Genomic DNA, 18170 nt, shown 5'->3' on the forward strand with positions numbered 1-18170 from the left:
GGCATCTTTTCATTGTGTGCTCCAAGGTGTTCAGTTCAGACTCGTGTAACCCGAAAAAACGGAAATATTCAACCAGCGCCTCTGAAGATGTTCTAACTTTTTCGTTTAATAAGATGTTCTAACTTTTTCGTTCATGTTCTAAACTCCTTCGTTTAATAAGATGTTCTAACTTTTTCATGGAGTGGCCAGGAAAGGCGCTTGATGTGGAGCTTTTTTTTAACAGTCCCTCGGGAGGTCGTGAAATGCTTTTCTTCTCTCTTATTCCATATGGAATACAATCAGTTAAAATAAGAAGGAATAGGGAAATACTCGATCGTTCACTCCAAAAAAAGGGTCCTATTGAAAAAGAAATTATCCAAAATAGAAAGTTTTTTTCAAATTCAATTGTTTATTTATCTCATATTCCCAAATTTCCCAAAAAATCGAATTTCATTTTTTTCATTCAATGGGGTTAAATGATCTATTCTTAATAAGATGAGTCATGTAGCAGTAGCACCGTAGATGCCTCGTAGACGAATCCAGAAAAATGCATACAAGTCTAAGACTTGAACCTACATGCAAAGCTTCATGACAAGGAACCTAATTAACTAAGAAGCACATGCACTAGCCGCCTGCTTTTATTTAACTTTGATTTGGTACAGTTGAACTTATAAGATATAGTTATGTCAATGTGAAATAGTAGTAGGCATCTTTCCTTTGTGTGCTGCAAGACTCATGTAAACCGTAGGCGCCTCCTAGACTAGAATGAATTCAGGATAATGCAAACAAGTCTAAGACTTGACCTACGTGCAAAGCTTCATGACAAGAAACCAAACCAACTAAGATCTTTGATTTGGTACAACTGAACTTGTAAGCTATAGCTATAGCTATGCCAATGTGAAATAGTGGTAGGCATCTCTCCTTTGTGTGCTCCGAGGTGTTCAGACTCGTGTAAACCAAAAACCGAAAATATTCAACCAGTCTCTGAAGATGCCGTGCCGTGCATTATTCATTTGCCCAACATCTCCTGGAACGGAAAGCGAAGCTATGGAGCAAATTCTTTGTACATCTGTTCTCCGTGATATACAAAAAGCAAAAGCTATCGACCAGTCTCTGTTTTCCGTGAGCTTTTTTGCATGATGAGTTCATCAAATAATTTACATACAGCAATTTTTTTGTATAATGTACAGAGAAAGGGAAAATTATTATGTTCTAACTCCTTCCTTCACAAATATAAGATGTTCTAACCTTTTTGTGGAGTGGCATCAAGCTCCATAGCAACTTTCCATTATCATGTTATAACTCCTTTGTTCACAAATATAAAATACAACCACAATACAAACTATTCTACATGGACAACCATCCAGACACAGTGCTGCTTAAGAGCCACACAACAAAATGCAGTAACAAGCGGCAACATTTCTACCTTAGGCAGCAAGAACTTAAGCAGCTCAAATAGAGAAGGCAGGCAATGTAAATGCATAACCAAATCATTTAACACTAGAGCACACGCACCGCATTCATGTCCTGTTTTAACTTCAAATTCCTGAAGTCATCAACCTTTAGGGGAAGATAAGCATCGTACCAATTCTCACGGTGACAATATGTAGGATAATAAAGATAACATGTTGCATAGCGCATCCCTAATTAACTCCACTACAAAATTCAGTCTAGAGAAAGTTCAAAATCACAACCACGACACAAAGACGATGAAACACGGCAGGCAGAAACACGGCTTCTGGGACGGTTTTCGCACTCTACTCCTCCTTGATGGCGCCCTTGTCGCTGACGTAGATACCGTCCAAGAACTTCCTGATATCCTTGTTCTTGACGTGGCATTTCTGTTAAACAGCAAAGGAAATGGGAACTTGTGTTAGAAGTATGAATTATTGGAAACAATAAGAAACAGCGGTGCACGTCCCTCAGCACACATGTGTTGTGTAAGTCAGATGAATAGATCATACATGCCTCAGCAGCCATCCAAACATCATAATAACTTGAATAATTCAAGTAGGACAGAACAAATGAAGTGGTAAAGGAACGAAAATGGAAGAGAAATTACAATACTGTGACACATAGAAACAAGACATACAGTCAACTTGCACAGTGCAAACATCATTTTGGTTATTATACAATGACATGAAACAACCAATAAAAACTGTGTGCTACAAAAGAAACCTTAACTCATGATCTGGGTGAATAAGCACATGCTGCCTCAGGTAAGTCCATTTCCACCACAATTATACCAAAATCGAACAGATGGGACATCTTACTAAAAGCTTTTAACTGCTACTGGATGAATATCATTCAGGCAGATCATCATAGTTACTTCTTCACATAATTACAAACAAATTGACATGTAATGATTTAACCACTACCTAATAACAGTAGAAACCCGACAAGACTGCGACTGTTAATAGAATGACCAATAATGGGGTGTGCACTAGCGTCTAAACATGCAGTACAACGCTCAACAAGCAGTAAAACGGCTGAAACAGCCTTGTTTGCATCATGTTGAACAGCACAAGTAGACATATATGCATCGCAAAGAAAGAACACTAGACATCCAACATATAAAGAAACCCACAATGATTTATACGCACATCTATCATGTTAGCTTCCCCAAAGAGCACAAGCGAGAATGACACATGATCATTCTAATTCAGATCACCCAAATTAGTCAGGCACCACAACATGCACATGAACAAAAAGAAAGGGTCTGGATCCTGTTTGTTTGATTCACCTGGTTGATGAGGGCGGCGGAGCGGGAGACGAGCTCGATGTCGTTGCCGTCGAGGACGATCTCATCCTTGACCTTCTCGGACCGCAAGATGGTGACCCCGTCGAGCATGTCCACCTTCCTCACCTGCAACCAAATCACAGCCGCTAAATCCATCAACCACACACAAGCAGATCCACAAACCAAATCTGCATATCAACCGCGTTGGCAACAAAAGAAAAGCTAAAAGCAGGTACCTTCTTCTCGCCGAGGAAGTTCCTGATCTCGATGCCCCGGTTGGCGGCGGTGATGGAGGCGTTGATGGGGAAGTGAGCATACACGAAGCGCATCTTGTAGCGGAAGCCCTTGGTGACCCCGGTGATGAGGTTCTGGACGTGGGAGATGGCGGTGCGGATGGCGGCCATGGTCTTGCGGGTGCCGAACCAGGCGTCCACCTTGAGCTTGCGCCCGCCCTCCTGCAGCTGGAAGTCGAGGTTGAGGTGCTTGAAGTTGCGGGTCAGCGTGCCCCGCGGCCCCGTCACCGAGATCATCTTCGCGGACACCTTCACGGTCACCTCCTCCGGGATCTCCATCGTCTCCGACGCCAGGATGGTCTTCATCTTCGCCGGTGATGGGGGTTGGGGCTGGGGTGGTGGCGGCGGCGGCGGCGGCGGCGGGGGAGGAGAGGGGAGGGGCGAGGGTTTGGGGAGAGAGGGTGGGGTGGGGACTGAGGGTTGCGTGTTTATAGGCTGGGCTCTCGGTTGGGTTGTTGGGCCGGGCTTCTCTGGGCTGCACACCACACGGCAACATCACGGCCTTTTCTCTCAAAGAAACCTTGCTCTCCATCATCTCTCGCAAGCTGGTAAAAAAACATTTCTTGACCCAAAGCTTGTTTTACAAAAATACATAAAAAGGATGGAATTCAGATTTAGTTACAAGGTTGTGAAAATGAGTTATAATTGAAAAGTCTGGGAATCAAAAGGCTAATGTGATGAAAAAAATGTATGCGATAGGAGCTCTGCCCGCCGAAAAGTTTGCCGATTTAAAGCTGGTTTTTGTTCTATTTTCCGGTGCAGATTTTAGTTTATTTCATCATCTCATGCCTTGTTCCCCCCTTCACTTCGACCGGTTTGTCGTCCCCAAGTAGAGATGCTTAGGATGCTCGTGCTACAAGATAATTTTTACTACTACATTAGTTACTACAGTATTTAGCTAGAAAAATAAAAAAACTAACATACTCTCGTGATCGGTATTAAATCTGAATTGCCACAGCTACAGTATAAGAAAAGCTGGGCCCAGGGATGGCGATAGCCCATCCTCTGTGCAAAATTGCAATGACTCGGTTTTACATACACATATTGAAGCCAAAGTTTCAAACATTTGCCAAACATTCAGTGGAATGCATACAGGATGCAGAGAAAACGGCGAGCAGCCAAGCAGATCATGGACAAATTCAAAAATCACAAGTGGCGGCCAGTAAGAAAGAAAAAAAAAGTAGTTTATGCGACTAACACCTGTCGGTAACTGACTATCTATCTACACAATCGGCTGCAGTAAGCCCAAAGTAATCGATTACGACCGAAGCAGCAGGAAACCCAAATGATGATCTATCTTTACAGGATCTATATAGGATCAGGTCCTCCATGTAAAACTTCCGAGCCTTACGAAACACAGAACTTCCAGAACGCGTCCAAGCTGTTTGCTAAGCAAGCCGCTTAGCCCTAAACTGCCAGTTCCACTCAATAGCCTAGCGTCGTGAAACGCCCCATCTGCAGTGACACATCAGGCTTCACATTATCATTATTGCCCAAGCCTGGTGGTATCTGAGGGGGCCTTGGTTCCTCTTTCCTGCCTTCGGTAGAGCGCTGCACAAGGAAAATGACTGCTGATAAGCAACAGTGCAACACATACCTCTGTGTTGGGTGGAAAACACAGCACTAGTAGAGCAAGGGAACATCAGCAGCTACCTGGTAGCCAGTGTTGCTGGTCGCCACCTGTACCGGATTCAGCAATTGCACCAAGGGTAGTTGAGGTAATAGCACTACTGTTGCCAGGACCACAAGCGGACATCCTGGCTAAATTTTGATTCCGGGGAGGAGGGAATGCATGACAGGTTTCATCTGCATCCCACAGGGATGGATTTGACACCTTCGGTTGGTTACTTGTTTGCTGGCGAGCAATCAAGGAAGCAATAGCAGCATCGAATGAATCGCACGTGGCAGGAATCTGCTGCTGGAAAATCGAGCTATTTTGTTGCAAAGGCGGTTGTTTGCTGTCTTGAGAGGGCACGGCTTGCGATAGCAGTGCTCCAAAACTGATATTGGATATGCTGTCAATCCATGAAAGCGGTGTCGCTTTGCTTTGGTTGTTATCCTAATTTTGGAAACATACAAAGAGGATCAGATCAAGTCTCAAGTACAAATGACATCATTATTGCAAGAAGCACATGAAATTTACTCACCACCATGGTCTTTTCCGTGTTACACTCAACGGATGGACTGGCAAATTTACTTGCAAATTCAAAATGATGTGAAGGTTTGTCGCCCAAAGTCTTTTCTGCAGAGAGCACTGGTGCCAAGGGTGCTTCGCTGATTTGTTGCTTCAAATTAGGCTTGAACCAACCATACCTAAAGTAAGCAAATGATAATTAGCTGAATTTTTTCGTATTCCCTTGATTTTCATAGAATGCTGTTTGACATGACAAGTCTTCCAGAATTGAACCGTCATTACTAATTTCTTCAATGAAATGTTGTTAATAAATACAAAATCATGACCATCTGAAGGTACCTTAAATTAATCTAGTGAGTATTAAAAAAGGAGTCATTTATATATGTACATCACAATGAAGGTAACCATTTCTAGGTAAGAAATTGAACCTTAAACGGAATGTTGAAGGGCTGCCAACAGCAACATAAACATCGGCAGCAGTGCAAGAATCATTAAGAGTCCATTTTTTACTGCTGGCTATGCTATCCGGTCTAGCACTGTATGGGAAGAGCATGAGGTCGCCTTTTGCACAACTAGAACGACCCCATTTTGTGTTCAAGTGTTGCACAATTGAGGACATCTTCTTTCGAGGAGCCAAAGTCAACTCCAGGTAAGGATTGTGTTTCTCCTGTTACATAAGTGGTGGAACAAACCAAAAGTAAAGAAGTGTGAACTTGAAAGAACATCATATGCTGTATTTATATGGATCTCTCCTGCAAAAACTGAGATAATCACCTGCTGTAGAACATTTTGAATCGCCTCATCTATTGGGAAAAACTGAAGCTTCATCTTTCCAGAATAATTTGGTGGTTGAGCAGACAAGTTTGTCAAACTGAGATAATCACCTGCCAAAGAGCACCTTGTTTTTCTACTTCAGTTGTTGATTCGCCTGATACGAAGCTCAGTACAAATGTAGTACTAAAAGAAATCAAGAATAGGGCACCAACGCATCACCTGGTGATTTGTGGGTATATTTGCCTGGCTTCAGGCAGTGCATCTTATTAACACCAAGTTTGGCCTTTGCTTCTGTATCGGTTGGTTTATGGTGCTGCTGAGGAGCTTTCATGATTCTGTGATATTCGTCAGCAGTAGCAGCTATCAAGCTCAATATTGGTCAAGCCCTAGGAAACTTCCACCTTTCCTGCAGGTAATGAATTATGGAACCGGTTATTGAATCTATATCTAGACTTTAATGTATAATAACAACTCTTCTCAATTTGATAAAGGGCACATACAAGATGTGTTTCAGATCAGAAAATTGGTGAGTAGAGTATCAAACTCAATCCAAATGGAGCGAGAATTCCTCTTATTGCATTTGATAATCAATACGTAATGAGTTAACACAAAGTGGCAAGCAAAAGTGAAAAACTCACTGTTCTATGTATTTGTTCCAGTTAGGGTTCAAAAACGTATTTGCTCCAGAGAATTTCGGGTCACCACGTAAAAAATTCAGAATTGTATTGGCAATAATAAGCCAAGCAACTGATCCCCAATTGCGATTGCAACCAACCACACAGTTATGCAACAACAAGACATGGACAAGCCCCACCCCCCACCAGGTGGCGGGTGACGAATCCGTTCACCCTGGAACTAGTGGAGAGAACTGAGGATGCCTAACAAGGCATACATACATCATCGCCCTCTGATCCGCATTGACAGGAGCATCATTCCAATCAACAACATCCTCGTTGTCAATGCCAGAGCTACTGATCGCAGCTTGGCTACATGCTATGCTACCCTGGATTGACTAGACTCACGCACCGTCGCCGCGTCATTCCTATTCGAGATTCATCCCCGCATCAAACCCTAATTTGGTTACATGGTACCCTAGCTAGGGTTTCCACGCTTGGACCGAGTAGCAGAGGAATCAAGCCAGAACCGCGGAAGTGGGGGAAGGTTTACCCTGCCTCGGCGCGGGGACGGAGATCTGGACAGGCGGGATGCGCGGCCGAACCGGCGGGGTGCAGGAGGCCCTCTCGTCGCGGGCGCGGTTTGGGGGGAGAATCCGGCTCGAGGTGCCGCTCCCTTCCCGCCTGGGTGCGGTTTGGGGCGGCGACGCGCTGGGGCGGGGGCGGGGGCGGGGGCGGAGCGGAGCTGGGTGGCGGGGAAGACGGGGAGGAGGAGGCGGCGGCGGCGTCCGGCGCGGTGCCAGTCGCCGGAGAGGGCGGGCGAGGGTGAGGCTGGTTCGTTCGGGACGGAAGAAGAGGTCGTGGGGGCTGGCTTTTTCTTTTTTTCTTTTTCTGTAGGCATCAAACAAACAGTGCTGAAGCGAGCGCCAATGGCCCGGCCCAACTCTGACGCGAGTTTGTTTTTCATTTCCTTTTTCTTTCCTTTGGTTTGCTTTTCCATTTTTTGAAAGATGTTCCGAGTTTCAGAAGATGTTAGGGATTTCAAAGGAAAAAAGGTTAACAGATTATAAAAATGATCCTGGATTTTAAGAATGGTTTCCAAAATTATTGAAAAAGTTTTAAAATTTGAGAAGCGTTTCACATTTTGTAAAATGTTCCGAATTTCGCAAAATGCTTGTGAATTTGAAAAAAAAATGTTTGGTGTGTTCAGAAAAATGTGTTAGTAATGTATTAAAAAACATTCACTATATATTATGGAAAAGTTCATTGTGTATTAAAAACATGTTCAACTTGTATTACAACAAAGTAATTATTGTTTATCAAAGAATTGTTCACCATGTATTAAAATTTTGAAAAGAAAAATAAAAAAATCTGATTTTTTTTTTAAAAAAATTAGATGATTTTTTAAAATGTGAACATCTCCTCTTCCCTATCTTGACAAAAAGAGTAGTGTTCCCATCTCGCTTCATCTTTTGTCTGACCTCCGCCTAGGTACTGCCCCGCCTCCCACCCTCCTTCCCCCACACCTTTTTTCCCTCCCACCTGATTCTTTTTTCTAACTTGTTTTGGTTATTTGCCTTTCTGATTTCCTTCTTTCTTCTACCTTCCTAATTTCCTTTCGGCCCTAAAATCACCCAGCAACCATCCCATGTCGTCTCCTCCGGTGCTTCGATCGCACACCCCACCTTGCGTGCCTGGACGCCCCACCTACCTCTCACGATTGTAAGTTGCCATCCCACGCCTCATATTCGACACTAGCGTGTCCGTCGCCCTCCACTCGTGCATGTCGATCTGTGACATGTGCGGTGGTGATGCCCATGGCGCTAGGTCACGCTCGGCGGCAACCGCGCACGCCGCTTGATAGATAAAATATAAAAATAAAAGGATATGGCAATTCATATGTTCCTTTAGTATTCTGGGTAACAACGGGTTCCAAACAGATGGCAGCTAAATCAGGTAGCATAATGTTTGGAAAGAAAACACATCCATCACTTTGTTTGACATATTCGGTCAAGTAAGCAAAATTTAGAATCCAAGACAAAATACCAACTATTGTACTTTTGAATACACATTTATTTGCCAACATGAAACTATCTATCACATGTAGGTGTGTTTGCTCCCGCGGAGCATAGCAAATATGAGATGCCCTTATAAACATGATCTTTCTTACACTAGTAGAAAGGGTCAAATGTTCAGCTCATTAGTCCCGGTTTGTATTTGAGCCGGCACTAATGTGACCAATAGTGACGGTTCTAATGGCTAGGCGGGCAGCGCTCATTAGTACCGGTTCGTGGCGAACCTTTAGCACCGGTTCGGTACTAAAGAGGTGGTGGCCTTTAGTACGGGTTGGTGGCTCCAACCGGTACTAAAGCCCCCCCCCCCCTTTAGTATGGGTTGGTGGCTCCAACCGGTATTAAAGGTGGCGGCCTTTAGTACGGGTTGATGGCTTCAACCGGTATGAAAGACCCTCCTTTAGTATCGGTTGAAGCCATCAACCGGTACTAAAGGTGGTGCGCTGCCACCCGCAGTGCACAATGTTTAGTCCCACCTCGCTAGTTGAGAAGAGCTCACACCGGTTTATAAGCCCCGCGCGGCTATCGTGTCGAGCTCCTCTCTAATCAGGCCTTGTGGGCCTATTGCAAGTCTTCTGCCCTGTGGGGCCTACTGGGCCATACGAACCTGCATCCTGGCCCAACTGGAGGTTGGGTTTCTAGTCGTATGCAGGCCATGTCGGCCCAGTAGGCAGGTTGTTTTTGCTTTATTTAAAAAAAATCCACCAACTGGGACTAAAGGTTCCCAAGACCACGGTGCGCCTCGTGCCACGTGGCGGGCCTTTGGTCCCGGTTCGTGCTGAACCGGGACTAAAGGGGGGGGGGCTTTAGTGCCCACCCTTTAGTACCGGTTCCAGAACCGGTACTAAAGGTCCTTACGAACCGGTACTAAAAGCCGTTTTTCTACTAGTGTTACAAGGTCAATATAACCGCTTTTTAATTTCTGTCAAGATTAATAAACCACACACGTATCCCACACAAATAGACAACTTGATAGGATCTAACAGGTATATTTTTATCACTTCTAATAACCTCATTGACTGTTTACGTGCCATCGTGTATACCAAGAATACATGAGTCTTGATTTGATTTTTTTTATGACGTAGTGCCCATTAGGCTTTCAAATATTTTACATTAGTGGTACTTCTGTCATGAAACTTATGAAGGATGTATTCCTTTGAACGGTATTTCAGTCATTTGATTTATGTTACATGTGTGGCGGCATGAGAAAATGGAAGTCCCTTAACTAAAAGAGAGCAAAATATTTTTGTCAATTAAAAGAATGCCCAAATCACTATGATATACTCTACGCTTCCTTTGGTGATTTGGTGTTCCACATTTTTGGAATCCAATAATTCTAGTAAATATACCAAGCGTTTTTGTATCGGAGAAATGATTTTTTTGATTCATTTATTTTGGTAGATCAATCTTTTGTACTTCTCTTCATGGAATATAGCCGAAAGCAACCAATGTAGCGTTTAGTTAGTAGTTTTTTCTGTACCAATGTTGCATGTAGTTGGTACTCCCTCCGTCCGGTCGGGCGATGTGCGCGAGGGCGCGGCATGTCGATTTGGGCGCTGAGCGCGTGGAGGAAGGAAGGAGGCGCTCAGGAGGGCTGTCGGTGGTGGCCTCTGTCTGATCTGGATCGAGAGCTACAGAAGGGAGGAGAAGAGAGGAAGGGAATCAGTGATGGGAAGAAGAAAAGGTATGGGAAGAGACGAGGATGAGTCCCTGAGAAGATAAGGTTGAAACAGCGGTGCATGGGGCCTAGGCAACACGCGTCGCCCCGCACGAGACGGATGGTTGAATCGTCTTAGACACACACAAGGAAAACATATATGCCTGGACCCCAATGAAGTAAATATAAATTATCTTAGAGCGCTACTTTTTTATTCCGATTTATATGAGTGCATAATTAACCATCGACGCCAAAACATAGGCATTTACATGTCATGCCCAGAGAGTCCTCAATTGTTCTAAAAAAGGTTTTGGTTTTGAATCATGTAGAAGATGCCACGCTTGACATCCCTGAAGATGGTTATGTTCAAGGTGGTACGGAGGAACGAGGCAACCATCTCATGCATCCTTTTAATCAAAATGTTGATGCTATGAAGAAACAAGAACAATTGCATGTAGGTAAACTTACGTGTAAGTGTTGCATATATGATAGTTTTATATTCTGATGGCAATGCTATGTCTAATCTGCAGGTGTGATATGTTTTGTTATTAGGCATCGACAAACTGATATACAACGTTGTACTAAAGTCAGATGAAAAAGGCTTGGACGCTAGGCGAAGTATGCGGCATTTTTATTATTCTTTCCCTAATAATAATAAAGGGGCTATTGCTTTTGGTCGTTCGTCATGAAAATTGCCCCTGAAGTTGGCACTAATTACCCACCGTGCCATCGGTAAGCGAAGAAAAAAATGATTCATTTTCATTTCAAAATCGCCGCCGGATTCTGTTCTTATAATCCGATACACTTCAATAAAATGAACACGCAAGTGGTGTGATGGGCGCGGTCGTCCACACGGGAGACCAGGGATCGATCCCTGGTTCTTCCCCCTTTTCTCCTCTTTTTCCTCTCTTGAGCGCGCGCGGTAATGGGCCGGCCCATAGTTGTGGAGCCCCCTGTTTTCTATTTCGTTTTTATGCTTTTTATTTAGTTTCTCATTTCTGTTTTTATTTTTTATTCTCTAAGTGAAATTCAGAATTTTCGAAAGAACCAAATTTCAAAATGTTGTGAGTTTTCTTTTTTTTTTGAAAAATCATACACTATTTGTGAATTCAAAAAACATTTGGAAAATCACAAAACGTACATGATTTCAAAAAATTGTTCACATATTATGAAAGAAATCATGATTTAAAATACATATCCATTAAATAAATATTGTTCATGATTTTTTAGAAATGATCAAATATTCAAAATACATTTGCCAATTTTAAAAATGTCCATGAAATTTTAGAAAATGTAAAAAAAACAGATCCGTAAATAATGAACAAAATGAACTATTGCTTACGGAGAGGTTTTATTAGGGGATCTATAGAGGTCCTTTGATGATTTTATTTAGTTCGTGGCGTCAGGTAAAAAATATTTTCGTGTTTTGTACAACGCCAAGCCCCAAGAAAAAATGACACAACTTTCTATGGGTTAGTTTTTGTAAGCTATATGAATAGGACTAAATGTCTATTTTGCTTCATAAACAACTATGTTTATTTTGGTACCACAATATTGGCCGCTATGCTAGGTCAAGGCAAGACACATCATTCATCAATCTAGCTCAAGCAGGATCCATCAATGCAGTTTGCTCAACCAAAATATATTTCGTTGTGGCGCCTTAAGAAATCAAGTCGTGATGAGATCATCACATTTTAGTTTTTGAAATTACTTTTAGAAAGTCTCTTGTCTCATCATGACATCACCGACATAGTTTGTGAAATGATATTATAAAAGTCCCTTATCTCATCCTTGCATTTGATTCAAACTTTTTTTATCTACCACACCTGCATAATCTGATAAGTTTTCTCCCGTTGCAACGCACGGGCATATTTCCTAATATATATATGACATAATTGGCGTTGACCATTAGTATATGTATGCTCTTTTGCAATGCATGAGCAATTTCCTAAAAATAAAGAATTAAACGTACAACAGTAACAGTAAACTGGGCCAGCCCCGGCGCTTGCGTGCGGGTGGCATCTGCTAGTTAACGCCTGCGGGTGTTAACCGCGTCGACTGTATCTCGCCACAGTAATTGGTCGGCCCCAAACGCGCACAGTAAATACAGAAAAAAGAGAGGAGAAAAGGAAGCGCTAACGGGATTCAAACCATGGCCTCATCGTTGTGGGTGCGCATGGCTAGCCACTGGACTAGGCTCAGGTTCGTGATGCTCCATAATTTTTTTACTTTTCTTTTGTTTTTTTTCACTGGGTTTTCTCTGTTTCCATTTGTTTTTTTCGTTGTTTTCTTTCTTTCTTTATTTTTTTGTTTCTTTATTTTTTCTTCTCAATTTTTGGGTTATCTTTTTTTTCTTGTCCATTTTTTGGTTTTCTTTTTTATTCTCCATTTTTTATTTTTTTCTTATGTTTGTTTTGTTTTCACTCTACATTTTCGTATATGTAAAAAGCATTTTTTAATAAGTGATCAATTTTTTTTGTATACACATTCAACATTGTCTGAACGCTTTCTCAACATTTTCCCAATACTTGTTCAACATTTTAATACTTATTGAACATTTTAATACTTACTAGTCAATATGTACGTGCAATGCATGTTAATTTGGAAGTATATTAAGTGCATGCGGATATTAAGTAGGATATTATTTGCGTGTTATTATGTGATTAACATTATATTTTGCATGAAGTTAACTGCACATTAAATATGTTGAGCGCTCGACATTGAAGCAGTCTAGGTCAGTAGATTAACATGATTTGATGGTCGATATTAATCGGATTTGCCCCTTTGGGTCTCTTTATATTGGTATAGACTCAACATTTTTCAAATACTCGTTAAACATTTTATAATACCTATTCAACATTTTTCAAATAATTATTAAACATTTTTAACACTCATTCAACACTTCTCAAATACTTGTTCAACATTTTTCATATAATAGTTACATATTTTCTACTCCCTCCGTAAAGAAATATAAGAGTATTTACATTACTAAAGTAGTGATGTGAACCATCGAATCAAAGCCGGATGGATGAAGTGGCGACAAACTTCTGGCATTCTCTGTGACAAGAGAGTGCCACAAAAGCTAAAAGGCAAATCCTACAGGATGGCGGTTCGACCCGCAATGTTGTATGGCGCGGAGTGTTGGCCGACTAAAAGGCGACATGTTCAACAGTTAGGTGTGGCGGAGATGCGTATGTTGAGATGGATGTGTGCCACACGAGGAAGGATCGAATCCGGAATGATGATATACGAGATAGAGTTGGGGTAGCACCAATTGAGGAGAAGCTTGTCCAACATCGTCTGAGATGGTTTGGGCATATTCAGCGCAGGCCTCCAGAAGCTCCAGTGCATAGCGGACGGCTAAAGCATGCGGAGAATGTCAAGAGAGGGCGGGGTAGACCGAATTTGACATGGGAGGAGTCCGTTAAGAGAGACCTGAAGGATTGGAGTATCACCAAAGAGCTAGCTATGGGCAGGGGTGCGTGGAAGCTTGCTATCCATGTGCCAGAGCCATGAGTTGGTTGCGAGATCTTATGGGTTTCACCTCTAGCCTACCCCAACTTGTTTGGGACTAAAGACTTTGTTGTTGTTGTACATTACTAAAGTAGTGATCTAAACGCTCTGATATTTCTTTACAGAGGGAGTAATACTTATTCAAAAAAATTCAAATACTTGTTAAACATTTTTTAAATTCTTGTTCATATTTCTAATACTTATTCAATAGTTTTCAAATACTTGTGCAATATTTTAAAGTGTAAAGAAATATACAAAAATAAAGCAAAAATGAGAACAGAAAATAGAAAAATAAAATAAAATAAACAGGCCGTGGCCTCCCGCACGGCGGGCCCGGCCGGGTGTTCTCTACTGCTAGACAGATATATAGCTATCGCCTTCAGCGCTTTTTTTCTTGGCTACACTGGCCTGGTGTTCTCTGCTTTTTTATCGCCTTTTTTTCATGTTTGATGCTGAGGTTTTCTTTTTTCAATCTTTTATTTTCTCCTTTTTTCTTCAATACCTGATATCTTTTCCAATACATATTCTACACGTGGAACATTGCGCTCATATAACTTAAGCATTTTCAAATAAATATTCTGAACATTCTTTTGAATAGATGTTACACATTTTGCAAACAAATATTGAACATTATTCTTAATGGTACAAAACATTTTTAAAAATGAAATGAACATTTTATAACTCATATAAATATTTTTCGTATACATGTTTGATTTTTTTGAAGAAATGTTAAATATTTAATATACAAGTTGATTTTTTAATAGTACGAAACTCTTTTAAAAACTTACGTGATTTTTTACATTTTTATAATATTTATTGCAAAAAATTTCAAACATGTTTTTGAAACCCTTGAACATATTTTCTAAATGTGAACAACTTATTTTGAATGGTGCAAGTCAGTTTTTTCTTAATTATGTGAACATTCTTTTGCATATTATGAGCAGTTTCTAAAATGGCACGCAAATATTTTTTGATGCGCTAGAATATTGTTTAAATGTCAGAAACATTTGTTTTGTTGTGTGATTTTTTTGCAACACATGAACTTTTTCCAAATATGTGATAATTAGTTTTCAGAAATTTAAGTAATTATTCTTGGAACATATGTATTTAGAATATTTTTTGAGAATATAAACAAATTTATAAAATTAAAAAGAAAAGGAAAAAATGGAGAGAACACAAATGAACCGAGTGAAACAACGAACAAACCTGCTACTGGGTCCGGCCACTAGAGGCGTTCCTTCAGGCAGCGTCGCGGTAGCTCTCACAACAAACGAGGTATAGCCTTGCACACTTCACGTGCTAAATTAGCACTAAAGAGCACAATGCGCCGCAACTCATTTAAAGCTTTTTGCCACACAATTTTCTTTTATGGTCGATATTTCAGATGTTTTTCTTAATATTTCGTTGTTTGTTTATGTTTTTGATGGATTTTTATAAAATTATAAAGTTTAATTTTAAAAATCGCGCATTTGAGAAAAAAGACACGAATTTGAAGAGGATAATAGAGCATGACATCATACTAACGAACAGGAAAATATGCAAACCACACAATGTCGGATAAGAGCATGCTTACATGTAGCACATGTTGTTTGTAAGAGACTGCATGCAATTGGTTGTGAAATTGTTGTCATCTCTCAACACGTGGTAATGCGCAGAACGGCTTGTCCCATGCGTTTGCGAAGTTCACCATTCTTTAAGATGGTATCATCAAGAAGAAAATACTACATGCAGTGAATGTTCTAGTAACATTACCTTCATCCCAGCATCATTTCATAGGAAGAAATCAAATCTGTTAAGTGACAGATCTGCCAATAAACCACTACGTGCAACTTTAAAGAAAGATGTGAGAAAAAACATCTTGTCCAAAAAAGACATTTTGCTGATGTGCTTTGTAAAATGACCTAGCAGAACATTTCCACTCTTGTCCTAGTAGTTGCGATCATCTGTGAACAGTCTTGTCTGGTGCCACTTTCGCACCACTAGGAAGGTGATTGGCGGCTTCTCATTGTATAATGCCTTCCATGTCTGAAACAAGGAGTTACGATTAATTAATTTCATTACTAATAGGTCAAGGACACTGGGCATCGTTGTTCACAAAGTTAGTAGGAACTTTTCTACCTCTGGTATTTCTTCTTAAAAACATGTATGATTCGACCCTTACTTAAGTTATCCATAGATACGAAATGTAGAAGTATAAGCATTTTGGAATGATGATCAAAAGAACACAAGTAAGAAATGAATGTGAATTTTGAACCTGTAAAATATCAGTTGTTGCAGCCACTGCTTCAATATGCTCTTGGAATGAAAAGAGGAGCTTCCTGAAAGAAAAAGGAGTAAAAGAATTGCCTTATGTAGTATGGACATTTAAAATTTAGGTGCAACTCATACAACGCCTTACATAACAGTGTCCTCCAGGACTTGAATGAACTCCCCACGGTGACCTCGTGTGTTAACAGCACCATGATACTTGTCACCTCAGGCTAGTCTTGGGAGGTAACAACCTAAATGGAAACACCACAAATCACAAATATGTTACAAAATTAAACTAGAATATGTCATTTCTATTTACCAAAGAAAATAAATATTACAAAATAGATGAAGACCTTGAATAAGCTCTTCGTTGTGACCTTGTCTCTGAACGTCCCTGATACTTGTCACTTCAGACTAGTGTTGGCAGGCACAACCTAAATGGAAACGACACGGAGCACATGAATGTTACAAAATTAAACTAGAACAAAAATGGAGTTAAGATTAATGAACTCAATTACAAATAGGCCAACGACACCGAGCATCACTGGTCAGGCACAACCTAAATGGAAACTTGACTAGTTCCTTCAGGCAGCGTCGCGGTAGCTCTCACAACAAACGAGGTATAGCCTTGCACACTTCACGTGCTAAATTAGCACTAAAGAGCACAATGCGCCGCAACCCATTTAAAGCTTTTTGCCACACAATTTTCTTTTATGGTCGATATTTCAGATGTTTTTTTAATATTTCATTGTTTGTTTATGTTTCAGATGGATTTTTATAAAATTATAAAGTTTAATTTTAAAAATCACGCATTTGAGAAAAAAGACACGAATTTGAAGAGGATAATAGAGCATGACATCATACTAATGAACAGGAAAATATGCAAACCACACAATGTCGGGTAAGAGCATGCTTACATGTAGCACATGTTGTTTGTAAGAGACTGCATGCAATTGGTTGTGAAATTGTTGTCATCTCTCAGCACGTGGTAATGCGCAGAACGGCTTGTCCCATGCGTTTGCGAAGTTCACCATTCTTTAAGATGGTATCATCAAGAAGAAAATACTACATGCAGTGAATGTTCTAGTAACATTATCTTCCTCCCAGCATCATTTCATAGGAAGAAATCAAATCTGTTAAGTGACATATCTGCCAATAAACCACTACGTGCAACTTTAAAGAAAGATGTGAGAAAAACCATCTTGTCCAAAAAAGACATTTTGCTGATGTGCTTTGTAAAATGACCTAGCAGAACATTTCCACTCTTGTCCTGGTAGTTGCGATCATCTGTGAACAGTCTTGTCTGGTGCCACTTTCGCACCACTAGGAAGGTGATTGGCGGCTTCTCATTGTATAATGCCTTCCATGTCTGAAACAAGGAGTTACAATTAATTAATTTCATTACTAATAGGTCAAGGACACTGGGCATCGTTGTTCACAAAGTTAGTAGGAACTTTTCTACCTCTGGGATTTCCTTCTTAAAAACATGTATGATCCGACCCTTACTTAAGTTATCCATAGATACGAAATGTAAAAGTATAAGCATTTTGGAATGATGATCAAAAGAACACAAGTAATAAATGAATGTGAATTTTGAACCTATAAAATATCAGTTGTTGCAGCCACTGCTTCAATATGCTCTTGGAATGAAAAGAGGAGCTTCCTGAAAGAAAAGGAGTAAAAAAATTGCCTTATGTAGTATGGACATTTAAAATTTAGGTGCAACTCATACAAAGCCTTACATAACAGTGTCCTCAAGGACTTGAATGAACTCTCCACGGTGACCTCGTGTGTTAACAGCACCATGATACTTGTCACCTCAGGCTAGTCTTGGGAGGTAACAACCTAAATGGAAACACCACAAATCACAAATAAGTTACAAAATTAAACTAGAATATGTCATTTCTATTTACCAAAGAAAATAAATATTACAAAATAGATGAAGACCTTGAATAAGCTCTTCGTTGTGACCTTGTCTCTGAACGTCCCTGATACTTGTCACTTCAGACTAGTGTTGGCAGGCACAACCTAAATGGAAACGACACGGAGCACATGAATGTTACAAAATTAAACTAGAACAAAAATGGAGTTAAGATTAATGAACTCAATTACAAATAGGCCGACGACACCGAGCATCACTGGTC

At 40.6% G+C, this 18170-nt stretch overlaps 2 protein-coding genes across 2 annotated transcripts; both read right to left on the minus strand.

Annotated features, from left to right (window-relative positions):
* Positions 1-1453: 1453 nt before the first annotated feature.
* LOC119327897 (60S ribosomal protein L9) lies at positions 1454-3393 on the minus strand. Its single transcript, XM_037600969.1, has 3 exons — positions 2956-3393; positions 2723-2845; positions 1454-1820 (listed from the first exon to the last, which is right to left on the minus strand). Exons 1-3 carry the CDS (start codon positions 3316-3318, stop codon positions 1737-1739), a joined length of 570 nt encoding a protein of 189 aa, XP_037456866.1. The 5' UTR covers positions 3319-3393; the 3' UTR covers positions 1454-1736.
* Positions 3394-4056: 663 nt separating this feature from the next.
* Positions 4057-7277, minus strand: LOC119330236 (TSL-kinase interacting protein 1-like). Its single transcript, XM_037603350.1, has 7 exons — positions 7088-7277; positions 6140-6326; positions 5921-6030; positions 5575-5813; positions 5160-5325; positions 4666-5071; positions 4057-4563 (listed from the first exon to the last, which is right to left on the minus strand). The coding sequence occupies exons 2-7, from the start codon at positions 6249-6251 to the stop codon at positions 4499-4501; spliced, it is 1098 nt and encodes a 365-aa protein (XP_037459247.1). The 5' UTR covers positions 6252-6326; positions 7088-7277; the 3' UTR covers positions 4057-4498.
* Between the last annotated feature and the right edge of the window lie 10893 nt (positions 7278-18170).

Source organism: Triticum dicoccoides, chromosome 7A, assembly GCF_002162155.2.
Source record: "Triticum dicoccoides isolate Atlit2015 ecotype Zavitan chromosome 7A, WEW_v2.0, whole genome shotgun sequence".
NCBI classification, from domain to species: Eukaryota; Viridiplantae; Streptophyta; class Magnoliopsida; order Poales; family Poaceae; genus Triticum; species Triticum dicoccoides.